Here is a 27,799-nt window from a genome sequence, read left to right on the forward strand (position 1 = left end):
ACTACTGCCAGAACTGGGCCCTGGCAGTGAACCTCAAGAAGACCAACGTTATGGCCTTCCAGAAAAAGCCCAGATGTCAGGAACACAGATACCAGTTCAGTCTAGGCAGCGCCGCCCTAGAACACACGATGCAGTACACTTACCTCGGTCTGATCATCACTGCATCGGGAGTTTCAGTATGGCAGTGAATGCTCTCAAAGATAAAGCTCGAAGAGCTCTATACGCCATCAAGAAAAGATTCCAAAACATTGATTTACCAATTCCAATCTGGTGTAAAATCTGATAGTGTGATTCAGCCCATTGCGCTGTATGGAAGTGAGGTTTGGGGTCCACTCAGTGATCAGAGCTACACTAGATGGGACAGACATCCAACAGAAGCCCTACATTTATTCTCCTGATTTATGAATGGATGCATTGATACTTGTTTTCTCTCTGTCTTGTGTATAATTTAAAACAGCTTGTTCAGTGGAAAATTACTGCTAATGCTGTTCTCTTTTAAGAAACACTTCTGAAACTAACAAAGGAAGTGAGGCAAAGGTGCAAATGTGTTTGTTTAGACAGCTTGGACTTCAAGAGGGCATCTGCAAAATTTTAGACCTATTCTTATTTTTTATGGAAATATTGCAGTATTTATAAGTGATTTATTTATAAATTCACGTGCCCCCATAATCTTTAATTAAAATAACTTCCTCTCCCTCTTGCAATAATTTCTCTTCTCTTCTCTGATGATGTGTTTACTGGAGCGAGAGCGGGACAACCTGTCAATCACGTGATATTACAGCAATGGCCAAGTTTCAGTCGAATATACATCACAAAAGGGAAGAAAGACTTTCACAACTTCTGTTTCATGTCAAAGGGTCTGATGTCACATTTTTGTTTTCACACATTGACCACAAGTTTATTCGCCAAGAAGACGAGTGCTGACTCCATCTACAAAGAACAAGATCATTTAATGTTTGAAGGTTAAAGAGCAGAAATGTCTGATGGTATTTATGAAGATGTGATCAGGACTGAGTCTGAGGGAATGAACACAGACAGAATGGAGATGACAGTGGAAATCTATGAGAGTGCAGAATGTGTGAGAGATCATGACTTCAGGACAGAGACAAACACACACCAACCACTTCAGCGTACAGGTAATCACATTCATTACTTTGATCAAATCATCAGAGTCTGCACATGTTCAGTCATCTAATGTCAGACCTGTGCTGTTCAGAAGTGATTGTGTGAAGATCAGAAGAAGCTACAGTGTGTTTGGTTCAGCTTTGTGTTCTTCTGATGCTGTTTTATGATTTAATAACTAACCATCTGTATATGATTTTGGAGAGAGAAAAAAAAATTATTAAAATGTTTACTCAGCCTGTGTGTTTCAGTTAGGATGGTCAGTCCGTTTCGTCCGATGCCTAATTGTATGAGATCTGACGTTGGCTATGTTTACATGCACCAATTTTCGTCAATCCAAATGAATTGAATCTGATTGCAGATCTGTTTACATGTAATCTAAACATTGTAATCTGATTCAAATATCCATTTATATGTGTTTTATATACATTTTGAATAAAACTTTTGCGTGTGACGTCATATCAATCACACTTGCGGAGACAACCATGGACATGACACCAACAGAGCTCATCATTATTTTTGTCCTGTTGGCAGTGGCGTACCGGACAGGCATGCAGGGCACGCGATAACTCAGGTTGCGTCAACAGACGATGATCATGTATCGATGATAGCCAGAAATATTGTCAAAAGCATCAAATCTTGGTAATATTACAGTTTTTCTCAGTCGCTTTGGTGCATTTCTCACATCACTATTTACATTTGCACAACAGTTAATGCAGTTCTCAAAACAATTAGTACAAACTGCAAAACCTAGTTGATAACCTGCAAAAGCGTGTCACTTGCTCAAAATGGATAGGTCATTCCTCAAAAGCAAGTATTCGTGTCAATGAAAGTGTCAGTGTCATCAAGATGAAAAGTCCTGACACCATTGTTTATGAACAAGATAGTCAAATGGCTTTGTCATGTTTTCATTATGACAGTTTACTCAATGTCAATGTTTTCCAATGCAAAAAAGTCAGATCTTGGTGACACTACCTGAAAATGCTCAAGACAGCACTATATACTATTTGCACAGCCATTTGAAAAATACAGTAAAGTTACACATTACTGTATTTAGTGAGGTAACTGAGTACAAGACACTGAATACGTATGTTTCACATTTTTACTGCATATGCTCTTTGCAATTCTAATTTGTTCATTGTGCAAAAGAAAAAATACACCCTTATTTGCAACAAACATAAACTCCCTTTGGGTAGAGCTGTGCACAACGGTAAACAATATTGCAGTACATATGGCAAATCTTTACTGTAACACTACTGTACACTACAATACACTAAATGTGTGATGCAGTAAAGCTGTACGTCTAAATGTAAAATGTACAGTGACAAGTTCTTGTCCCACTGCAAGCTTCATGTATGACACAATGACAGTACCCACATGGAAAGAACCTATATGTGGATATATGCGCATATATGAAACCTATATGCAGTGTATATGTACATATATGCTGCATATATGCACATATATGATAATATATATGCTGCATATATGCGCATATATACTGCATATATGCTATATATATGCTGCATATATGTGTATATATGCCACATATAGGCAAAATTGAGGTGCATATATGTGCATATACAGGAAATATAGGTCTCCTGTATTGCTTCAACATATACACATATAAGCCCTATACATACAAGATATGTCTTTTATATAGCTAATGGCAGGATCTGGTCATTTTGTAGCTCATATCTCATTTTTGACTGTCATACATGATGCCTAGCTCATATTTTCTATTATCAAGGCAAAAACTAAGAATTAACGAAAAAAATTATGCAAGAACTTATGTATGTGCGAATGTAGCAGTTATGTATTTAGACAATTATTTTGTGATTCCACTTGCCATGACCATATTTGGGGTTTCCTGCCGCCATGCTGACTTGGGGTGTTGACGCACTTTGCTGCTTCCCAGTCTGCATGAGACATCACAGCGGTAGGTCGCACAAAGTTTTTTGCGGTGATTCAATTAAGGCCATGTTTCATGTAACAGCTGAATTCACATGATATATTTGTATGATTGTAATCCAAAACCCCTCTGTGATGTACATTCAGATGTTTCGTTGATTATTTTTCTTTACTTAAGTTACTTTTAATATCTCTCTTTCTCAGCGTTGTGCGTTGCTGCCGCATGCTGTTTGTATGCTGCACAAGTCCTCATATATTGCCATTTGTGTTATACAGAATAAAGTGAGGACCTGATGGCAAGATTTTTCGCAGTCTGTCTTTGATTACGACACAACGCAGAAAACACACCGCTACACGAACACGTGAAATTGGTCCCACATGGAAAAAACCTATATAAACATATATGTTTCAATATAGGTTTGATATAGGTTTTTAATATACGTGACATATATAAAATTGGCCGTTTTCCTATATTATGTGTACATATGTGTACATATATGTGTGCATATATGTGTACATATATGTGTGCATATATGTACATATAATATAGGAAAACGGCCAAATTTATATATGTCACATATATGTAAAACCTATATCAAACCTATATTGAAACATATATGTTTATATAGGTTTTTTCCATGTGGGTAGTGCAGTGGAGATTGTTTAGTGCTGAATTACTGTCCATTTACACATACCTCCCGACAAAATGTTTGAATAATTGAATTTACAGTGGTTCTCCCAACATTTGGCTGCACCCTTCGACCAGCCTCAGCCATTGTGAGGCCGTGATTGACAACATGATCCACAATTGTAGCCCTGATTTCATCAGCGATCTGCCTATTGGCCTCTTCTTCCTCTTCCCGTTTTGTCCCCTTCCCCGCACCCTTACCCCTCTTCCACGAGGCTGACCTTCCATTTCTGTGTCACAGTATTGTAGAAATGGTACACCTGCTTGGTTCGTATATGCTTGTAAAGTGGGGGTTTATGGGATTCAGCTCTGACAGTGATTGTAGAGAAGTGGCTTATCATTGGTTGCAACTAATGCTTCACACACCCCTTCTCATCAGTGAAAGTTGAGATTCACTTGAGAGAAATTGTTCAATTTAGGAGACATTTTCAGGAAAAAAAAAGATTTAAAAAAAAAATTTGTAAAATTTGCTTGACTGATTTTGACAACTAGTTCAACATTTTTGTATGTAATGACTCAAGCAATGAAATGAGGACTATTAGTTTTATATGGAATGACTATTCAGCATTCAGAAGTATAGTTAATTTTGACTGACATGACATAAGCAAATGATAATGTTATAAAACAGCAGAGAGTTGTATGAAAGCAATTGATGCATGTCCAAAAGCATTTGCAATTTGTTCGAAGGAATGAGAAACTGCTACTATGATGTGCACAAATGACTAAATGTTGTGGAGGTTGAACTAACTGTTGTGCAAATGTAAAGAGTGATGTGAGAAATGCACCAAAGCGACTGAGAAAAACTGTAAGAAGATGTGGTATTTCCATGTAGGCCTGTTACATTCTTCTAGTCTATTATTAGCCCCTTACTATTAGGTTAGGCTTCTTTCATTATTACATTAATATTATAATAAATTTGCCCCGCAATAATTTCATAGTGCATCACCACATAACTGACGTGCTGTGAGGATAATAAAAGATTAGGCTATTAGCAATCTTTGAAAGAGTGTAGGCTATATTTCCTAACTCTGTAGTCATCAATGAAAACTAAGCGCAGCTTTACTTCAAGCACCGACTTTAAAAAAAAACAACCTCATTTGTCTTATTCTCATTTGTTTCACTAGCCTATATGTACAGCCACCAAGAGAAATAATTAATAAATTAAGACAGTTATATACCGGCATATTAAATTGAAATTCATCTCTGAGAGAATATGCTCTGTTACTGCAGCGTCAGACAGCTCTGTCACTTTTTACTTTCAATTTCTGTAGTGAATACTGACTGAGGTTGAGACTTTTTCTCCGGCATTACTCTTGTGCAAAGATAACACATTGCTCCTTGTGTGATATCCATTGGCTCCCCTTCTTGTTTTAAAATGGAAAGATTAACAATATTATGACGAAGGGATACAGCTACGCCTCTGCCTGTTGGCATACATCTTTTCAACTAAAGACGTGAACTTGTGCACTGCGTAATGCGTGTCAACATTGCACTGTTGTACCCCAGAGACTTCAGAGTATGATTGAGAAAGTAGTCAAGCTTTTGCATGGTCTTTTTTTTTTTTTTTTGCTGTTAGATCAGATTAGAAAAGCAATAAACCACCTCTTCCAATCGGATCGAAATTTCATTCGGATCGAGCTCAATCGGATTGATTAAGGTGTTTACATGAAAATTACATGAATGTTTTTCCAATTGAGCTGTCAATCCGATTACAAACGGATTATTTGGGTGCATGTAAACGTAGCCATTGCTTTTCCTGAGACCGATGCCTAACTGTACGAGACCTGACACTGATGTTTTTTTTCCTGAGACCTGAAGCCTTTCAGTCTGAGGCATGATGCCTTTTTCACAATATGACTGAGTTCTGAGGATGTCCTAAAATGTACACCGTACCTGAGTCCTTCATAATAATGTTGATGAGAATGCTGCTCTATCTTTGTGTTGGTGTAGAAACAGAGAAACCACAGGCTTGACTTTACTGCCTTTATGACACCAAATTTGCATGACTGATTGTACATAAACTCATTGAAAGCATCATTCTGTGCCGGCCTCATTATGTCAATAAAGTTGAAAATCTTTACTCTAGCCTCCTTGAGCATTGCTCCTCACATGATTTGAGACTTTACACTGACCTCAGATCATTTATGTTCTCAGTGACGTGATTGACTTGCTCTTAAAAGAAGCATCGCAGGCGATAGAAACAAACATGCAACAGAAGAACACAGATTGATTTCAAGCACATTTAAGATACATTTTCTCATCAATTTTGATTTCACTGGATTTAGTAAAGTGACTTTTCTCTCATGTATAACTGTACTGTGCTAATTTGAACCCGGCTGCTACATCTAACCACAATATCACAATAGTGCCCTTTATTAAGAGCTTTTCATTATGCAAATATATTGGTTTTAATAGACAGGATGTCACATGCTCTTGTACTGAGACATACTTTGCCACTTATTGGCCTCAACTACTAAAAGTAGAGTCTCAAATAGCAGAGGACTACAGAGTAGAAACACATATAGCTTCATCATGTGAACAAAAATGTCTCAGCCTGTTCATGGCAATATAAACACTGAACCAAGAGAAGTCATACAGGTACACATACAACACAAACATACAATTAGGAATTGAGAAAACATTTATCTTGATGTTTGTTATTCTACAGGAAGTGATTGTGTGAAGATCAGAAGCTCCAGAGCAGCTGCAGTGTGTTTGGTGCTGCTGTGTGTTCTTCTGCTGACTGCAGTCATAGTGCTGTGTGTCACGTTCACTCTAGAGAGACGACACTTAATATCCAAGAATGAAAACCTGACCAATGAGAGAGATCAGCTACTAACTAACATCACCAACCTATCAGAAGAGAGAGATGGGCTGAAAATAAAGACCAAAAACCTGACCAATGAGAGAGACCAGCTACTAACCATGAACATGGCCTTGACAAATCAAAGGAATGAATTAACTAAAGAAAGAGACCAGTTCAATCAGGAGAGAAATGAACTGTGGAAGAAGTTTAATGAAATGGGTAATGTTAAATTATAGTACAATTGCTTGTACAAGTGTTTACTTAAATATCTAAATGGGGTCATTCCATAAACTTGAATTGTCTTTATATACAACCACAACCTAACCCACACCCCCACACACAGTTTTTAAGTGCCACTATCATAAACTAATATCATAATTCAGTACAGGTGGAGAAAAGTCAATGATCTGGTTGTGTTTACAGATGGATGGATTTACTATCAATCCAGTTTTTACTTCATTTCCTCTGAGGAGAGGAACTGGGCTGAGAGCAGAAGATACTGTACAGAGAGAGGAGCAGATCTGATCATCATAAACAACAGAGAGGAACAAGTGAGTGAAAGATAGATTGGGCACCAAAGGTTGTGCTGCTCACAGTATGAATGTCTACTCACCAACACAGACCTTAAAGAGTTAGTTCACCCAAAAATGATCATTCTGTCATCAGTTCCTCACTCTCCTGTCTTTTCATAAGACTTTCGTTCTTCTTCAGAAAACAAATGAAGATATTATGAAATCTGAAAGATCTCTGTCCCTCCATTGAAAGTGTATTCACCCAAAACTCTGACGGTTCAAACTGCTCATCGAACATACACAGAGCTCAACCGATCGATCGCATGAGAACAAAGTTGCTCTACGTTTGTTCATGATCAATGTTTATATGTGAATAAAACCCTAAATTAAACCTGTTCATCATATAAAGCAATCATGTCTCTTTGAAACACTTGGATTGAACCACTCAATTCATATGAATTACATTTACAATCTCTTTATGAACTTATTGAAGCATCATAGTTTTGGATCAATAGATTTAATGGGGGACAGAAATCTCTCAGATTTCATTAAAAATATTGTGTACTGGAACAACATGAATGTGAGGAATTGATGACAGGATTTTCAGTTTCAGGTGAACAAACTCTTTAAATGTGACTTCCTGCTTCATTCTACTAGGAGTTTGTTAAAAAGATATCTGGTGGTACTGGAGTCTGGATTGGTCTGACTGATAGTGATGAGGAGGACAGATGGAAATGGGTTGATGGCACCAACATGACCTCTGGGTGAGAAATCACTGAATTGAAATGATTATTCTCTAATAAATGATCATATCTCACAGTCAGTATCATATCACACAGGAAGCAGCACTGAACATCTAATGCTGATCTGTTCTTTCAGGATCTGGGAGTCTGGAGAGCCTAATGGATCTAAAAAAGAGAACTGTGCTGTGTTATTTTCATCAGGGTGGCATGATTATCCCTGTAATAAAGCTTTTAAATTTATCTGTGTGAAAAATATTTAAAATAGAAAGAAAGAAAGAAAGAAAGAAAGAAGGAAGAAAAAGAAAAAAGAGCAATTAAATGAAATATATTTGTAAAGTGTGTTGTAACTGAGTCAAGTTTATTCTCACCATAGATGTAAATAATGACAGTAACTACTGTATCGGGTCAGTGAGTAAAGTACATGAGGACATCTTATCACAATAAATACATTATTTAACATTATTTATTAACACAAATATAACCAAGAGTAGCTTGAACTCAGTCCACAAAACTATAAGCTTTGATGAAGACAAAGACTGAACATTAAACCTTTAGATGACACGCAGCTCAAATACTGAAGATTGACCAGATCAATACAGTGAGAGACACAGATAACATGCAGTCACTGAAACAATGTTCATGCGTCAACTTTAACATTTAGTGTTGAAACAATGGTGAGATTTCAACAAAATCATCAATGGGAATGTCAGTGAATCAACATTACACTATGATTGATTGTACATCACTGCTACTGAATCAATATTGAAATGAACAAAAATAATCAATGGTAAATATTGATTGATCAATGTTAATGTGATGTTGATTCAAAGTCACTTAAACAATATTAGTATTTCAGCAACACTTCAATAATGCGTCAACAAATTCCTGACCATTTTAAAAATGTGGAAAACATTTTAAAATATAAATGACGCCTTTCCAGCAATTTAGTCAATTTATTTTATTTGACAGTTTAACACAATCAATGACAAAATGACGTGCAAAAAGGACAAAAGCATCACAACCTTTAAAAAACATTAATTTCAGAAGTCTAATGTCATAATTACAAGTGGTCCAACGATTCAAGCTTTCAAGATCTGGTTTGCATCAGAAAACTGCCTCTTTTCCTTTGGGTTCTCTGAAATCTGAAAAAGAAACCATGATGTTACTTAAGAGCAAACATAGTCACATTCAGGAATATTAATATGCTAAACACAATATGATTCACTTTTTATAAAAACAGAATATTCTAACTATTTATAATACTGTTAAATTACGTATATATTTAATCTATATATCTACAATTGTGCTGTTCTCTATGAACATTTTGTATTTAGCCTATTAACTAGTTATAGTAGAGTGACCCCTTCTGTTCAAAGTGGGGTATTGCATATAATTGTTTAAGTCCTTATATGATGACATCACTAATGTGAGACAAGTTTCAGCAACCGGGGCTGCGTTCCAGTTCGGTTTTTAAATGCCCTTCCCTCGCTAACTTCCCTCGGTCTCGTTGACTCGGATGTACGTCATTGCTTACGTTGCACGAGTGCCCACTTCTGGCGGAACCTTTGCAATGGGCTGAACTGGAACGTCCTAAGCCCTTGATCACTTGGAATCTGCAATGGAGCTGATTTATTATTTATTTTTTCCCCTTACAAATTTGTTTAATTCAGCATTCTATATGCATATATGTGTGTTTTAAATGTTTAAAAAAATAATTAATATATCATAGAATTGTTTGTGGTAGGGTAAATTAAACGCGATATGCGGTGACGTCATAATTGTGTTGCATTGTGGGTTATGGAGCTGCCTGAAGTGTACATGTGAAGTAGACTCGCTCCCTCGGTTAAAATCGAGGGAGCGAGGGTCTGTCCATGTAAACTTCCCTCGTCCACTTCACGAAGTGGAACGCACTTCAAAATGGCGGCAGGGATTCCACCGAGGGGAAGTGTGTAGGGAAGTTCGTGAGTGCGTGTCTAAAACTGGAGTGGAACGCAGCCCTAGAGGGGATACAGCAACGGCCGGAAGTGAGGCAAAATTTCATTGTAAAATAACAGTAAATTATTTTGCTACTTATCAGATTGTATTTTATTAACGACTACACCTACCCCCAACCCTAAACCTACCCTTACAATACTGCAAATGCAGTTATTAAATTAAATAAATAAATATTAAAATGTCCAGTGGCCGTAGCTGTATCCCTTCTAGTCTTTACCAAGAGCATGTAGTCATGGCTATTGCTGCTTGATTTAAGTTGATTTGAAGGCACTTTTGGTATGTAGATATTGCTACATTATAATTCCTGTGAATATTTACTTTAAATTGTTATATCTTATAAGCCAGATGTTAAATTTTCCTGATTATTTACTCACCTTCATGTCATCCAAGATGTTCATGTCTTTCTTTCTTCAGTCGAAAAGAAATGAAGGTTTTTGATGAAAACATTCCAGGATTATTCTCCTTATAGTGGACTTCAATGGACTCCAAACGGTTGAAGGTCAAAATTACAGTTTCAGTGCAGCTTCAAAGGGCTTTAAATGATACCAGACGAGGAATAAGGGTCTTATCTAGCTAAACGATTGGTCATTTTCGAAGTGTACACAAATAAAAGAATACATTCAACAGATTAAAATGGTGTATAACTCTTAATTGTATGTGCAACATTGACGAAGTATTTTGAGTCTCTTTCACACTGGTAAGAACCCGAGGAACGCCGACCCGAGGGAGTTAATAGAAAAGTCATGTTGGGTGAGATCAAGGGATTTAGAGGCTACGAGCAGAATTTTTGTTTTTTCCATATTCAACTTTAAGTAGTTTTGAGCCATCCATATTTTGAGATTGTGTAAGCTACAGTGTTGGGGTAGTTACTCAAAAAATGTAATTAGTTACTAGTTACTAGTTACTTCTGTAAATTGTAATGAGATTACTTTACTAGTTACTGCATTTGAAAAGTAACTTCACTACTTATTACTTTACTTTACTTTTTCTTAATTTACCGTGTAGATACATGGACAAACATCATAGCCCTATCATTACTTAACCTTTCTGCATAGAGTTTATTGTATAAATATTGAACCATATGAAAGAACAATAACCCCGTCTGCACAAAGAAATATGCCTCACCGTAAACAACAGAAATAAAGAAGGCTATGGTGGGGTCATTTTAAAATGGTGTCAACACACAAGTTTCAAAACACAGGCTTTGAATCGCTAATTCAAAAGTGAAAGTATAATGCTTACGGCCGCACGGGCATTCATAACGGCACCGCGCCAGTCGACATGCACGTTATGAACGACCGTGTATGCATTTTAATGATGGGTTCATTAATGATAAGATTATTATTATTCTTAATTAAAAAAAAACCCAACAACAAAACAATACAATCAATGACAAACTCGCTTAAATGGGCGCTCAGTCAAAGGTGAGGCGAAATGGGCAAAGTTAGGTGCGACTCTCGTTCAGCCCACTTTGAATTGAGCAGACGCGTTCAGTTCTGTAACTGAATGGTCACATGCAAAATAAAGAAATAAAATATTAAGTTTTGTTAACCAAATTTAGATTTTTTTTATTTGAATATTATTTAGTCTATTTGTTTGATTTGTAATGATTTAATTATAATTTAATTAATTGCTTGTCATCAACTTGCAATTCCCTTGCGAACCCCGGTTTGGGAAACCCTGTTTTTTTAGAATATTATTTACATTCATTCCTTGACGACGCGTCATGCAGCCAAGCTACAGGTGTCGCGTTTATTTTGTTTTTCCTTTTTTATTTAAAATATTCACAAACTTGTTAACTAGGCTATATCATGAATTATATGATATTTTCCGATTGTCATATATGTGGAAGTGAATGCGTTTTGTTTAAACACCTATAATGATCATGTTAGTTGATAAAACAGAGGATCAGATTTACATTAGCCTGCATAAATTCATCAATTTTTCCCGAAATAAACGTAAGTGGCTGGTGAACTGGGATAAGAGAGTAAACTTTGTTTCATACGCATTGTATCTGATATGAATAAACATGTGGTTGAAAACTTAGATGTGAAATATGAAAAGCACAGAGCGCGTCAATCTCTAGCTCAGCGCCAGCAGCGGAAACTAAACAGACAGAACTTTACACACAGGCAAACACGGCTTGGGTAACGAAGGAAAGCGCGTTCCTATAGTCTAGTAAAGTAGTGTAGTTACCAATATTATTAGTGTAATGCGTTACTTTACTTCGTTACCCAAAAAAGTAATATCGTTACTGTAATCCGTTACTTTGTAACTCGTTACCCCCAACACTGGTAAGCTAGATGTTAAAGAAGGGGGAGGAAAAACAAAGTTAGGTTGTACAGTAAAATAAATGTGTGTGTCGTCAGCATAACTGTGGAAATTAAAGCCATGGTGCCGGATGATCTGACCTAGGGAAAGTGTGTAGATTAAAAATAAAAATGGGCTAAGGACAGATCCTTGAGGCACTCGACAGGAGAGGGTGACAGAATGAGAATTTGTGAGTTATGAACTTAGCCATTGTAAAGCTGTTTCTGAAATGCCGATCACAGACAAACGTGACAGAAGTAGAGTGGCGGACGGTATCAAAAGCTGAACTCAGGTCCAAAAGGACCAGAAGGCTGAGGACACCAGAATCAGAGGCGAGGAGGAGGTCATTCACCACTTTGAGAAGAGCAATCTCTGTACTGTGGCGGGGGCGAAAACCAGACTGAAATGGTTCCTGCAGATTATTTTTGTCCAAATGAGTCTGCAGTTGTTGGCAACCACTTTTTCTAAGACTTTAGACCAATTTCCAATCTTCCTTTTATTGTTACTCAGTACTGTGTCGTCAAGGCCAGGTTTTTTAAGTATGGGGTGATCATGGCTATTTTCAGACCAGGTGGTACATAACCAATCATAAGGGAACTATTTATCATGTGGGTGATGGGTATAATGAGGGAAGGGAGAAAGTTTTTGAGTAGATGTGTTGGTAAAGAATCTAACTGGCAGGTGGAGGAGTTAGAGCTCAGAATCAGCTGTTCAACCACAGATGTATTGGTGAGAGTAAAGTTAGAGATTGGGTAGGGTATCTGGAAAGTAGAAGTTTCTGAAGAAATAAAAGAAGAAAAACATTGATAGATACTGTAAATTTTGTTGATCTCAGAAAAAAAGGGTCCTGGGTTTACACTTTGCTCTGTTTATAATATTAGACAAGTAAGTAGCATGTGCAGTGTTAAGGGCTTTTTTATATTGTGATATGAATTCAGAGTAGAGGGTAGCATGAACAGGAAGACAGGTCTTCTTATAGAGACGTTCAAGACGCCTAGCCTTCGCTTTCATTAATCTGAGCTCTGGGGTGAACCAGGGGGAAGAATAAGCTGAGGGGACAGTTCTGGGGTCTCATTTATAAAGCGTCCAGCCCCGTTTTGTGCGTACGCCAGTTCCCACGCAAAGGTTGTGATCTATAAAAACAAACTTGACGGGAGAATGTGCACACCTTTAAGCAAACTTTGAGCCGTGCGTACGCACATTCTGGAGACAAAAGTGATATGAATTGAGATAGTAGATGTGCTACTTTCGATCACTTTTCCAGTGACACGCTGGTTTAATGAAAGCGAGAAGCGCTGGGAGCACAATAATTCCTCTTTAAACTAAACTGCAGATGTTATGGCAAAATATGTTTTCGAGAATGACAATCAGTGATGCGCACTTAACTTAGATATTATGGAAGACACTGCTGGATTCGGTGGTCGAACGGTCCATTGTCCGGTTTGAATAGTTCCAATAATATCTTACTGTACAGCCACAGCTGCAGGAGGTGTTGATGTCGTGTGAAGGATCTTCAAACAATTACCGTTTGAAGGATATAATTTGAGGAAAACGGTAAGATTTGCATGTTTTCTTTTTAAAATACTTTGTTAGAGACGCGCCGAGACAGACAATTGTATTTACACTGCAATAAATATGTAGGCCGATCTGTTTCCACTAAAAATAGCCTATAAACTTCCTAAAAGATATGTTCACCTTATCAGCAAAACTGCATAAATTTGATTTGAATTGTTTAAAACTATTAAAATACTATCTGGCCAGTGGAAATGAATGAATCAACTCTATTCTAAAACCTTTATCTGAAGTATTTAATACAATTTTGTTTTTATGGATATTTTGATATATTTATTCTAAAACATAAAGAGGATATTGGATGATCTTTATCAATATAATGTGTGACACAAATTGCATTTATAGTCCATATCTAAAATTTTCCAATGTCTTGTACCTTTGACGGTGTTAACCATGGTGTCACGTGGTTGGGAACGTGTATGGAAATGATATGCAGATGAGGTTATGCATAGTAAAACTAGGCGTCGTAAGCTCCATATATGGTGATTTCGGGGAGGAGACTGGGTGGAGATGCACGTACGCTCAATCTTCCGCTGACTGGGATTTATAAAGGGATTTGTGTGCGGGTTCTGGCGTACGCATGGTTTTATAAATCTGATTTTTTTGTGCGTACGCAGAATCTAGCTTTTGCACGTACGTACACTTTTAGTAGGGATCCTACGCACAGTTTTATAAATGAGACCCCAGGTCTTTACTGGGGCCAGAGCTTCCAAGACATTATATGATGAGAGAATCTCACCAGGACAACAGAGATCAACAGAGAGAGGCAGGGAGGAAGCAGCAATAGCAGTATAGACGACGTCAGCGTTTATGTTTTTCAGGTTTCGATAAGATATTGAAGATTTGATTTTAGATTTGGCAAGGGAGAGAGAGAAACTAAAGTCAATGAGTTTATGGTCAGATATGCCAACTTTCTGGACACAAACATTATTAATACCAACAGAGCAGATTAAGTCAAGAGTATGAGAATGGCAGTGTGTAGGAAAATCAATGTGCTGTGTTAAATCAAAACAGTTGTTATATTGAGCACAAGCAATCGTTAGCAACTCGGAGAGATCAGAAAGAAAGTTTGCATGATGTCTGTAGATCAGCAAAATCAAGAGTGGTGTGGGACCAGCAATTCTAAACGACAGATATTCAAAGCTAACAACAACATGGAAGTTGATATTGATAGTCTTATAGTTCTTAATCACAGCGACTTTCTTAGCCACCGCCTCTGCCAGTGAGATGTGGTTTAGACAGATGGTAGTATCCAGGAGGAGTCAGCAGGTTAAGCTCCATAAGGTCATTAGGTGATTGCCAGTGAGTTTCAGTGAGTAGTAGTATGTCCAACTTTCTTTCGATGATAATGCTCCATGTTAAACAAAAAGAGAAAAAGACAAAAGATGTAAAGGGGTAGTGGTTTAGTGACCGCAAGTTTATTAATGAAGTACATTGCCTTACACAATTGACCCTTCACCGGGAGTTTGATTGACAAGCAATCTAACCAATCAGAACGCCGCCATTTTGTCCGACAAAGCAGTCAGGAGTTAGAAGATTAAAGGTGCCATCGAACGTTTTTTTACAAGATGTAATATAAGTCTAAGGTGTCCCCTGAATGTGTATGTGAAGTTTCAGCTCAAAATACCCCATAGGTTTTTTTTTATTAATTTTTTTGAAAATTAAATTTTGGGGCATAATTAGAAATGCACCGCTACAGGGTTGCGGCCCCTTTAAATGCTCACGCTCCCGCCCACGGAGCTCGCGCTTGCCTTAAACAGTGCATAAACAAAGTTTACACAGCTAATATAACCCTCAAAATGGATCTTTACAAAGTGTTCGTCATGCATACTGCATGCATGCGTTGGATTATGTGAGTATTGTATTTATTTGGATGTTTACATTTGATTCTGAATGAGTTTGAGGCTGTGCTCCGTGGCTAACGGCTAATGCTACACTGTTGGAGCGATTTATAAAGAATGAAGTTGTGTTTATGCATTATACAGACTGCAAGTGTTTAATAATGAAAATAGCGACGGCTCTTGTCTCTGTGAATACAGTAAACAATGGTAACTTTAACCACATTTAACAGTAAATTAGCAACATGCTAACGAAACATTTAGAAAGACAATTTACAAATATCACTAAAAATATCATGTTATCATGGATCATGTCAGTTATTATCGCTCCATCTGCCATTTTTCGCTCTTGTCCTTGCTTGCTTACCTAGTCTGATGATTCAGCTGTGCACATCCAGACGTTTTGCCCTTGTCTAATGCATTGATCATGGGCTGGCATATGCAAATATTGGGGGCGTACATATTAATGATCCCGACTGTTACGTAACAGTCAGCGTTATGTTGAGATTCGCCTGTTCCTCGGAGGTCTTTTAAACAAATGAGATTTATATAAGAAGGAGGAAACAATGGAGTTTGAGACTCACTGTATGTCTTTTCCATGTACTGAACTCTTGTTATTTAACTATGCCAAGATAAATTCAATTTTTAATTCTAGGGCACCTTTAACCTTGGTGGACTCAAACTTGAAAAATGTTGTGTATTGACGTCTTTCCGCGTTTGAAACAACATTCCTTCTCATGTTCATTCATGTTTATTTGATGCTATAATTGAACTAAGGGGGGCAGGTCTTTGTGAAGGGTCAATTTGAGACGAGCAGCACTCACAAAACGCAGCCACGCCAAACACTGCACTGCAAAAAATGCTGTTCTTGAGTTTTTGTCTTGTTTCTAGTCAAAATATCTTACATTTCTTAAATCAAGAAGCATTTTCTTAAAAAGTAAAAATTGTTTTCAGAAAAAATAAGTCAAAATTAAGTGATTTTTACTTAAAATAAGCAAAATAATCTGCCAATGTTGTAAGCAAAATAATCTTATATCAAACCAAAAATAAGATATATAATCTTGTTTTCAGTTTGGATTAAGATTATTTTGCTTACCCACTGGCAGATTATTTTGCTTGTTTTAAGGAAAAACTCACTTAATTTTGACTTATTTTTCCTAAAAACAAGAAAATAATTTTTACTTGTCAAGAAAATGCTTCTTGATCTAAGAATTTTTAGATATTTGGACTGGAAACAAGACAAAAATTCTAAGCAAGAACAGCATTTTTTGCAGTGTGTTACACAAACTACGTTAGCCAAGCCCAGGGAGGTACGATCGCCAGATCTACCATGACCCACGAATTCAAACGTACCGAGAAACCCAGCAATGGGCACGGGCAAAGGGCTCGTGGGGAGTGAGGCCGCACCACACACGATAGCCAAGCCCAGTGAGGAAAACAGGCAAAACACAATCAATGAGGAAGGAGAGACTTACTCACTGAAGGTATCAAGCATTAAACCAGACACAGGCAGAGGGCTTGTGGGGAAAATTGAGGCATGTCACGAACACCAGCCATACAAGTAAAGGCAGAAGTTTGTGAAAACCAGGGAACAGTCCAGCAATGTTTATGTTTGATGATTTTATATCTAAAAAGGGGAAAAACACAAGAGCTTTTTTTCAATGGCTATGTGAAGTTGCTGGATATTGGCAGGAACTGAAACACGCTGTCGTATACGCTGATCCAGAGCATCCCAAACATGCTCAATGGGTGACATGTCCGGTGAGTATGCTGGCCATGCAAGAACTGGGATGTTTTCAGCTTCCAGGAATTGTGTACAGATCCTTGCAACATGGGGCCGTGCGTTATCATGCTGCAACATGAGGTGATGGTCGTGGATGAATGGCACAACAATGGGCCTCAGGATCTGGTCACGGTATCTCTGTGCATTCAAAATGCCATCAGTAAAATGCACCTGTGTTCGTTGTCCATAACATACACCTGCCCATACCATAACCCCAGCGCCACCATGGGCCACTCGATCCACAACGCTGACATCAGCAAACCGCTCACCCACACAACGCCATACACACAGTCTGCCATCTGCTCTGTACAGTGAAAACCGGGATTCATCCGTGAGGAGAACACCTCTCCAAAGTGCCAGACGCCATCGAATGTGAGCATTCAAACATTCACTGATGCTCCAGAAGGAAACACGATGCATTAAGAGCAGGAGGGTGAAAACTTCAAGGAATATTTTACTTACTTTGTCTTCATGGAAACATGCAAGTATCTTCTGTTGCTTCCAAATGTTCCTGTAAATATATTTTCATTCCCAATGTTCATTTCCCCAGTAACCTGCCACAGTCAGTGCTTGTTCTAAACATTGTAGAGGATTTTTTATTGCTTATCATTTATTCTCCTGATTTATGAATGGATGCATTGATACTTGTTTTCTCTCTGTCTTGTGTATCATTTAAAACAGCTTGTTCAGTGGAAAATTACTGCTAATGCTGTTCTCTTTTAAGAAACACTTCTGAAACTAACAAAGGAAGTGAGGCAAAGGTGCAAATGTGTTTGTCTTGACAGCTTGGACTTCAATAGGGCATCTGCTAAGTTTTAGACCTCTCTCTTTTTTCAGTTTTTATGATCCTAATATGGTAGTGGTTCTGATTGGTTTGGGGTAACAAGGAACAATAAGAGGTGTATATAAGACAGCCACTCTGGGTGAGGGTGTTCTTCTCTCTAGAACTGTGCATCTGCATTCAACAACCTTCTTACAAGAATAAAATCAACAAAGACATTTCCTGAGTGTTTGTTTCATTACATTCTCACCACTGAAGGAATAAAGAACTTTTCCACAACAACGAATAAGTCACTATGAAATTAAAATCAACAATTCTTATTTTTTTGGAATATTGCAGTATTTATGAATGATTTATCAATGCACATCGCATTTAAAATTCATGTGCCCTCATAATCTTTAATTAAAATAACTTCCTCTCCCTCTTGCAATAATTTCTCTTCTCTTCTCTTCTCTGATGATGTGTTTACTGGAGCGAGAGCGGCACAACTTCTGTTTCAACTTTAAGGGTCTGATGCATAGAGTGTAAAAAAATATGGACGTAGCGTCCGTGACGTCACCCATAGAGTTCTGAACAGCAGTTTTGAAGCGAAAATGAGGCCGCGGCCATCTTAGCTGCGCGTCACCGCACGTCACTCCCGGATAACTGAAAATGGGCAAAGAGGCGGGGAGGTGGTTTGAGCTGATGTAACGGTTGCTGAAACCACGCCCGCCTAGCTCGACGTGACCATGTTTGCAAGCAAAGGAGCTATCTATCTATCTAAGATACAATCTAAAATATTAATGAAGATAAGTTTTATCATCAGAACGTTCTAAAGGTTTACTGTCAATCTACGGTGTTTTTTAAGATATAGATGCTCCAACACCAGTAGTGTTGGGTGTGCAAATAACAACATGGAAAATCAAATGGGACTTCATACCTTTATAATGAAATAGAGATCGCGAGATGAATCCAATCTGTGGCACTTGGGTAAAATATGAGTGTCCATTGCAAAAACAAAAAAACATTTCTTCTGAATGATCTGCTCTCTGTCATCGTTCTTCAAGAAAGGATGCAATCTGAGCAGCCTATATGTTGTAAAACTGTATACGATCGTATCTAAAAAACAAATGTGCCTGTGTCCAAAGTATACTTTTTTCAAAATAGTGCAGCAGTTTTAGTTATAATATCCAAGCAGTGCTGTCAGAGTTGTATATCCTCCTGCCATTGTCATTGTAGTAAATCTCACAATCAAAACTTTCAGCCAATGCCACGATCCAACAACGTGTGTTCTGTGTCTCTTCCCCATGCATGCACATCTACACAGACACACATCAGTCTCGAATATTATGCAGCAAGCCATATTTTATAATTGTATAAAATAATCGAGAGAAAAAAAACACAAAAACGGCTGAGATGCCAAATTCAGCGGCAGCTGAGGTAACATGACGGCTCACAGACAGCAGCGCAATCTACCTGTCACTCAAGTGACCACGCCCTTAATTATGCAGAACTTCAAGACTTAATACAATTTAAACGGATAAGTTATAAAAAAATTCACCCCCCTCAGAGTTGTCATGAAGGGCAAAAATAGCAGTATAGACCAAAACCACAATTTGAACCAACTTGTAAACATGTTTTTTTCTGCTATTAACTTGGCCAATTTAACATGGGACTCTATGAGAGTCTGCTCTCTTTTGGAGCCTGTCCCTAGCGGCCAGTCGATGAATCACAGTTTAAGTTACTTCCGTATTGGCTTCACGAGAGAAAGGGGGAGGTTGCCGCTTGGTCTGATGTCATGTTTTTGTTTTCACACACTGACCACAAGTTTGTTTGCCACTAGCTTTACAAATAAGACGCGTGCTGACTACATCTACAATGAACAAGGAACAAGATCTCTTTTTTTTTTGATAGTTTGATGGTTAAAGAGCAGAAATGTCTGATGGTATTTATGAAGACGTGATCAGGATTGAGTCTGAGGGAATGAAGACAGACAGAATGGAGATGACAGTGGTAATCTATGAGAATGGAAAATGTGTGAGAGATCATGACTTCAGGACAGAGACAAACACACACCAACCACTTCAGCGTACAGGTAATCACATTCATTACTTTGATCAAATCATCAGAGTCTGCACATGTTCAGTCATCTAATGTCAGACCTGTGCTGTTCAGAAGTGATTGTGTGAAGATCAGAAGAAGCTACAGTGTGTTTGGTTCAGCTTTGTGTTCTTCTGATGCTGTTTTATGATTTACTAACTAACCATTTATATATTATTTTGGAGAGAGAAAAAAATGACTAAAATGTTTACTCAGCCTGTGTGTTTCAGTTAGGATGGTCAGTCCGTTTCGTCCGATGCCTAATTGTACGAGATCTGACAATGGCTATGTTAACATGCACCAATTTTCATCAATTCAAATGAATTGAATCCGATAGCAGATCTGTTTACATGTAATCTAAACATTGTAATCTGATTCAAATATCCATTTATATGTTTTATATACATTTTGATTAAAACTTTTGCGTGTGATTGTCATATCAATCACACTTGCGGAGACAACCATGGACATGACACCAACAGAGCTCATCATTATTTTTGTCCTGTTGGCAGTGGCGTACCGGACAGGCATGCAGGGCACGCGATAACTCAGGTTGCGTCAACAGACGATGATCATGTATCGATAATAGCAAGAGATATTGTCAAAAGAATCAAATCTTGGCAATAATAAGAGGATTGGGAATTTCCATGTAGGCCTGTTACATTCTTCTAGTCTATTATTAGCCCATTACTATTAGGTTAGGTTTCTTTTATTATTACATTAATATTATAATAAATTTGCCCCGCAATAATTTCATAGCGCATCACCACATAACTAATGTGCTGTGAGGATAATAAAAGATTAGGCTATTAGCTATCTTTAAACATTTTTTAGGTCTATTATACAATTAATTATATGCCTATAATTAAAATTATTAAGAGTGTATAATATTTCCTAACTCTGCAGTCATCAATGAAAACTAAGCACAGCTTTACTTCAAGCAAAACAACCTAATTTCTCTTATTCTCATTTGTTTCACTTGCCTATATGCCACAAGAGAAATAATGAATAACCACCTGTTAGCTTTAGGAAAACAGTGAACAGTGTCCGACATGCATGTAAGCGAGAAAATACAGGAGAATTATTGCAAAGTCATTTGAAAGTGCCAGACGTCCTGCTGCCAACAGGTGGCGCTTTGACTGTAACTGAATATTGCCATAGCGATGTCTTCAGGCCAGGACTATTATCAAACATGTGAAGTTTGGAGCAGATCGGACATTGCATACCTGAGTTACAACAACTTCCTGTTTCGTGGCGTTAATTGCATACATTAGCACTCAGCCAAGTGAGTTAGGATTTAACGTCAGTAATCGTCAGTAAAGCCGGTTCCCTGATTACCGCTAAATCGCCATCACCTGCTTTCAAATGGAGCGGCATTTAATAGACAGAGCCGTAGATCACTGATAAGCTACGCAATATCGCGTTCATTATCGCAGATGAATCGCCTTCGATAATGAACGCGATATTGCGTAGCTTATCAGTGAACTACGGATCTGTTTATTAAATGCCGCTCCATTTGAAAGCAGGTGATGGCGATTTAGCGGCAATCAGGGAACTGGCTTTACTGATGAAATGCGCGCGATATATCGCCCAGCCCTAGTTACAACAACTTCCTGTCTCATGACGATAATAGCATGCTTCAGTGCTGGTTCTTCTCGATCTCAGTGCTGCATTTGACACTGTCGATCACAACATACTTCTTGACAGGCTGGAAAACTGGGTTGGGCTTTCTGGGATGGTCCTTAAATGGTTCAGGTCATACTTAGAAGGGAGAGGTTATTATGTGAGTATCGGTGACCATAAGTCTGAGTGGACATCCATGACATGCGGAGTCCCTCAAGGTTCAATACTTGCACCCCTCCTGTTCAACCTATATATGCTGCCACTGAGCCAAATAATGAGAAAGAACCAAATTGCATATCACAGCTATGCAGATGACACCCAGATTTTCCTAGCCCTATCACCTAACGACTACAGCCCCATTGACTCCCTGTGCCAGTGCATTGATGAAATTAAAAACTGGATGTGCCTAAACTTCCTTAAACAAAGACAAAACTGAAGTCATTGCGTTTGGAAACAAAGATGAAGTTCTCAAAGTGAACACGTACCTTCACTCTAGGGGTCAAACAACTAAAAATCAAGTCAGGAATCTTGGTGTGATTTTGGAGTCAGACCTGAGTTTCAGTAGCCATGTAAAGACAATAACTAAATCAGCATATTATCATCTCAAAAATATTGCAAGAATTAGATGCTTTGTCTCCAGTCAAGACTTAGAGAAACTTGTTCATGCTTTCATCACCAGCCGGGTGGATTATTGTAATGGGCTCCTCACTGGCCTACCCAAAAAGACCATAAGACAGCTGCAGCTCGTACAGAATGCTGCTGCCAGGATTCTGAGTAGAACCAGAAAACATGAACACATCACAACAGTCCTCAGGTCCTTGCACTGGCTTCCACTTGCACTTAGAATTGATTTTAAAGTACTGCTACTTGTTTATAAATCACTCAATGGCCTGACCTCAATACATTGCAGATATGCTCATAGAATATAAACCTAACAGATCACGCCAGCCGCAACTGGAACCAGCTTCCAGAAGAGAATCAGGTGTGCTCCAACAGTAGCCACATTCAAATCCAGACTCAAAACACATCTTTTTACCTATGCATTTGTTGATTGAGCACTGTGCTATGTCCGAACTGTTTGCATTTTATTTTATGCGTATTATCTTTTATTCTTTTAATTCCTTTTCCTGGTTTTATTTCATTTTTAATGTGTTTTATATCTTTTATGTATCATCTTGTTATTCTGACTTGTAATGCATTTTAAATATTGCTGTCTGGTTGAAAGAGCTGGGAGAATTAGGAAGAAAGCATTTGTGATTAGGTTAAAATTTGGTACAAACCATGGGGAAATTTGAGCTGTAGTGCATGGTTAAGATATCTCTGGATTACAGTCAGGACACTTTCCAAAGGGGGAAATTTCCAAAGGGGAAATTTGAACTGCATTGCATAGATAAGATATCTCCGGAAGGGGGATTAGGGCTGTGTGGTGCAGTTTGAGGTGTCTTGGCAAAAGGGGAGATTGAAACTTTGTTTATCAGTTTGAAGTGCCTTAACAGGTAGCAGTCCTGTCGTGTGAGGAAGATCCATTCAGATCTGCTCTGATGGATAGATCCGTTTAGATCCACTCTGACGGACGACAACAACAACAACAAAAAACTCCCTAAGACTTCCTAGCTCATCCATCCAGATAGCAAAATTTCTCTGTTTTTACTGTTATTTCTATTCCTTATGTTCTATTTTTATTATTATTCTTTAAGTAAAGCACTTTGAATTACCATTGTGTATGAAATGTGCTATACAAATAAAATTGCCTTGCCTTGCTTTAGCAGTCAGCTAGGTGTTGCTAACATGATTTAGAATGTTTCTAGCTTGTTTAGTACTCAATTGCATATTTTAGTATATTGCTAGTAGTGCATCATATTGTTAAAAATGTAACTTCCTGTTGCCAGTAGGTGGCGCTATTACTATAACTGAATATTGTCATGTAGATGTGTTCAGGGCAGGACTCTTATCAAATGTGTGAAGTTTGGGGTAGATTGGACATTGCATGCCTGAGTTACAGCAACTTCCTCTTTCACTTTATTATTAGCATGCTTTAGCACTTAGCTAAGTGTTTTGCTGACATTTTTCTAACATGTTGCTAGCCGGTTTAACACTTGCTGGCACATTTTAATATGCTGTCAGGAGTCCATAACAGTGTTAAACATATCACTTCCTGTTGCCAGCAGGTGACGCTATGACTATAACTGAATATGTGCATGGACATGTGTTCAGGACAGGACTTTATCAAGTGTGTGAAGTTTGGAGCTGATCAGGCATTGTTTGCCTTACCGAGATAGCAAAATACAATCGGGCCAGTTCTGGTTAGATTCTCGCCTGCCGGAGACTTACCACTCGGCCCCGCTTCCATCTGCTGCCCTCGGACCGGATGCCTGGTGTACTCAACTGCCCGATTCCGGCCCGAATCAATCGGGCCAGACGCGGCAGCCGTTACCATGCCGACACTGCCGGAATCAAGTCGGTATCGGGCCGTCGCAAATGGGCACAGCGCGCCAGAAACGGCCCAGCCCCGTTTATATATCTACCATACTGTTAATTCATTTTTCATTTACATTTGATACCCAGCCAAAACGCTTATATAACATAAATAACATTACTTAAATCTATACAAACATCACATTGTTATGAAAAGCAATTATATGTCCATTTGTAAAGAACTCACTTGATCTGGTTGGCATGAAAACATTTTATTTACAAAACAATTACAAAACTATATTACATCAAATAACAGCAGTTGTTATACAAGTATTGTAAATATTTACCACATTTTGAAAAATTATACACTAGTATTTACTTATTCAATTTTACACTCTGTGTATAAGTATAGACAAACTTAAAATGTTTTAAACACGTTGGTAAATGGAAAAAGTTTTGCTGTTGTACTTGGCGAAATAATGAGCTGAATAACTTAGCTGAACTCTGCAGGCAAGAAGATCTCCAGAAACAGGATCGGCACCTCTGCAGGACTTCATTACATAAAAAAACTAACACAAAAGACAAAAAAACAACAATAACACCTAAAAAAAAATACATAAATAAAATAAACCTTCAGCTGTACAACTGAATTTGTTTTTTTTTTTGAAGATTAGTCTTTTATTATAAAACTGAAGATCATCTTCTATCACAACTGCAGTGCTTGAAGGACTTGTGCTTTCGTTTCATTGACCACAATGACAGAACCAGTGATGTCTGGCTCTCCCAACGCCTCCTGAAATAAGCATAGAGGGTCCAACTGTAAGTTTCACTCAGTAGACTAAAAGTAGACCGTTACATTCACTGATACTAGCAATTCTGTTGATGCATTGAATACCTACATTTCAAGTCTTGAAGAGTTGTGGCTCCTCCTCACAGGTACACCGAGGAGCACAGAGGGCTATGGTGCGTTTCATGTTGACATCATTCACACCCTTCAGAGTCAAGCAAAAATTAACATGTTAAACAAGCAAGCCAACTTTATTTTATTTACAGTGATGACAGTGATGGAGGTAGTGTTGACAAATTTCAACTCACCTGAAGATCATCAACATTTAAAATGTCTCTGAAATCTTGTTGATGCGTGCCATTTTCAGTGACATGGTGTAACTTTGTACAAACCTAGAAAACCAAAACCACACAAGTGTATAACCAACAGTGGATGTAGAAAAGAGAAAGTCAGGTCTGTGTGCAGTTATCTGAGGAAACATCACGCAACTTGCATTTCAGCTCAACTGAAGTTACCTTAAGTGTTGAAGCTCACTCTTCAGTAAGCATCCAGTTCAGCCTGCAAGCAAAGAAAGATTGTAAAGGTTTACTAATCATTAGATAAAAACATTGTTGCCCTACATTTTCTTCATTAAGATATCCTTACAAAATCAAATAAGAAAAAGAAAGAAAGGAAATGTTTTGCTTTACTTACATTTTATGTTGGCTCCAGACGCTTGCGAATATCTGCTACGCTGAAAGGATTCTTCAGGTAACGTCAGTTAGAGCAATGATGTGACGTGGATGACAGCAGTTTACGTCGCTCAGTAAACTTAGAAATTATCATTAAAGTAGTGGCGTTTACTCAGGTAGGTTTACATTCCAACTGTAAAGAGCAAATAGTATACAAGTATCTATTAATAAAGGTAACATGGTCTAACTGAATGCGCCAAACTTTACTTGAACTTACCAGCTTTCTCATTTGCTCCAACAGCTCCTTGCTAGTTCAGTCAGAAGATGATGTCCATGGTGTTATTTCTTCAGGGCTTGACCTGTTCGGTGTCTGAGGATTAAAATCTGCCATTTCTTCAGCGATGATAATACTTCTCTTGATTACTACAAAACAGAAATATTGAAAGCAATTTATGGCATGAGAAAGAATCACTTATTATTAATAATCACTATTATAATCACTTACAATTCCTGTGCGTCTTAACATGCTGAGTGAAGAAGCAGCTAGTAGCAACAAAAGCTGTGATTGTGTGTTGCGTTGTCCATGTTTTAGCAGTCATAAGCATCTGTAAAAGTAAATTCTGCTCACATTTAGCAACTGAAAATGATCTCAGACATACTAATGCATAGGACTGCAGTACATTCTAATCATAACAAAAAAGATCAGTGAAACTAGCTTATGTAACTAGCGTATGTATTTAAAATAAACTAAAAACAAACAAACCTGCTCTTTCTCCTCGTGAATGCAGGCCCGTCATCATCCTCTTCCTCAGCTCTTTGTTTGCAGATCGGAGTGTTGCTCGTCAAAGTTTAGTTCAGCGTAAACTCTCGAGATCCACATAACAATCCTTGGATCAAAGATGAAAAAGAGTTTGTCCGTTTATTAGCTGTAGTGGCATGCCGAAAGTTTTCAGACAAGCCAAGAAAGCCGCGTTTGCGGCAGTCACGTGAAGTTAACTTTAGAAAATTCCTTTATAAGGGTCTGCTAAGTAAATATACTACAAATGTAAATGTGCGTCGATGCTTACCAGAACTGTTTTGTCGAAATGACTCCATACATTAATATCTCTTGGTAAATAATCCATTGTTTTGCTCGCGTCTGCTCCAGGCCGCACAAACATGGCGGATTCACCCACTAGCACAGGTACGAGACCCCTCCCCCGCCACGCGCGTGAACATGAATGAATCACCTGAGTGCGCAGAGAAGCGCGTTTAAAATACATGAAAGCGTTTAAAATAATGAATTGCTACATTACTTATAAATAGATTTGATATTATACATATTAGAGAATGTTCTGTCTTATGGCACTTTTATTGTATTATGTTTTACCGCAGATATGTTGTTATTGACAAATGAGCTACATTAAAAATGTAACATTAGTTAATTCATATCAGATAGCCTACTACCAGGAAAGGAAGTCCATTTTAAGACTAAAACGGCACACACTGTTGAAGTTTTATAGGTGGCGCTATAGAGCCATTTTGCCCCACCCATTTCTGAAACCTAATAAACTGATGAAATCCAATAGTGAAATCCTAATGAAGACAGTTATATACCGTTATATTATGTTGAAATTCGTCTTTGAGAGAATATGCTCCGTTAATGCAGCATCAGCTCCGTCACTTTCAATGTCTGTAGTGAATACTGACCGAGGTTGAGACTTTTCACCGGCATAACTCTTGTGTGATATTGGCTCCCCTTCTTGTTTTAAAACTGAAAGATTTCCAATATTATGATAAAGGGATACATACGCCCAGGGCCGGTTCTAGACATTTGGAGGCCCTAGGCAACTTTATGTTGGAGGCCCCCGCTCCTAATAAAAAGCACTTTATTCCTTACCTTTTTATTTAACATTTATATATATTTGTTTTATTTTTATATGTCCACATTAATCAAACTTTAACTAAGGTAATCTCTTATTTGTTTGTTGAGGATGCTATCTTTTTTTTTTTTTTTTGGTAGTAATTTGTTCAGTAATTTATTTACAGTAGCCTAACAGACCTACCCACTATTTGGGATAACAAACTGTTTAGGCCTACAGTAAAATGAAAGAAAAGGAAAATCACTTAAGTAAATGAAAACCATGCCTTAATCATTTTTGGACAGGATTTTCCCCTCCTGTT

General features: G+C 37.9%; 1 protein-coding gene and 1 long non-coding RNA gene across 5 annotated transcripts; one reads left to right on the forward strand and one right to left on the reverse strand.

The window, feature by feature from the left end:
• Positions 1-751: 751 nt before the first annotated feature.
• Positions 752-9,249, forward strand: LOC125244289 (CD209 antigen-like protein C). Of its 2 annotated transcripts, none has more exons than XR_007179289.1 (5): positions 752-1,136; positions 6,390-6,746; positions 6,951-7,078; positions 7,647-7,803; positions 7,919-8,055. XR_007179289.1 is itself a non-coding variant. In XM_048154340.1 (5 exons), the coding sequence occupies exons 1-5, from the start codon at positions 977-979 to the stop codon at positions 8,040-8,042; spliced, it is 876 nt and encodes a 291-aa protein (XP_048010297.1). In that variant the 5' UTR covers positions 970-976; the 3' UTR covers positions 8,043-9,249. The 2 variants fall into 2 exon arrangements, 1 of the variants encoding a protein (XP_048010297.1); XM_048154340.1 differs by having other exon boundaries at positions 970-1,136; positions 7,697-7,803; positions 7,919-9,249.
• Positions 9,250-24,832: 15,583 nt separating this feature from the next.
• On the reverse strand, positions 24,833-27,428 carry LOC125246417. 3 transcript variants are annotated; one of them, XR_007179859.1, is made up of 8 exons: positions 26,704-27,428; positions 26,400-26,523; positions 26,142-26,241; positions 25,914-26,046; positions 25,659-25,829; positions 25,481-25,523; positions 25,078-25,357; positions 24,833-24,971 (listed from the first exon to the last, which is right to left on the reverse strand). It is a non-coding gene; the product is annotated as an uncharacterized LOC125246417 (long non-coding RNA). The 3 variants fall into 3 exon arrangements; XR_007179858.1 differs by having other exon boundaries at positions 25,914-26,059; XR_007179857.1 differs by having other exon boundaries at positions 25,914-26,059; positions 26,142-26,256.
• Between the last annotated feature and the right edge of the window lie 371 nt (positions 27,429-27,799).

Source organism: Megalobrama amblycephala, linkage group LG14, assembly GCF_018812025.1.
Source record: "Megalobrama amblycephala isolate DHTTF-2021 linkage group LG14, ASM1881202v1, whole genome shotgun sequence".
Classification (NCBI taxonomy): domain Eukaryota; kingdom Metazoa; phylum Chordata; class Actinopteri; order Cypriniformes; family Xenocyprididae; genus Megalobrama; species Megalobrama amblycephala.

Excerpts from the sequence above, each read along its gene's own strand:
- LOC125244289 (XM_048154340.1), top strand. The coding sequence starts at position 977 with ATGTCTGATGGTATTTATGAAGATGTGATCAGGACTGAGTCTGAGGGA. Across the intron at positions 1,137-6,389 it reads CCAACCACTTCAGCGTACAG|GAAGTGATTGTGTGAAGATC; the intron begins GTAATCACATTC and ends GTTATTCTACAG. Across the intron at positions 6,747-6,950 it reads GAAGAAGTTTAATGAAATGG|ATGGATGGATTTACTATCAA; the intron begins GTAATGTTAAAT and ends TTGTGTTTACAG.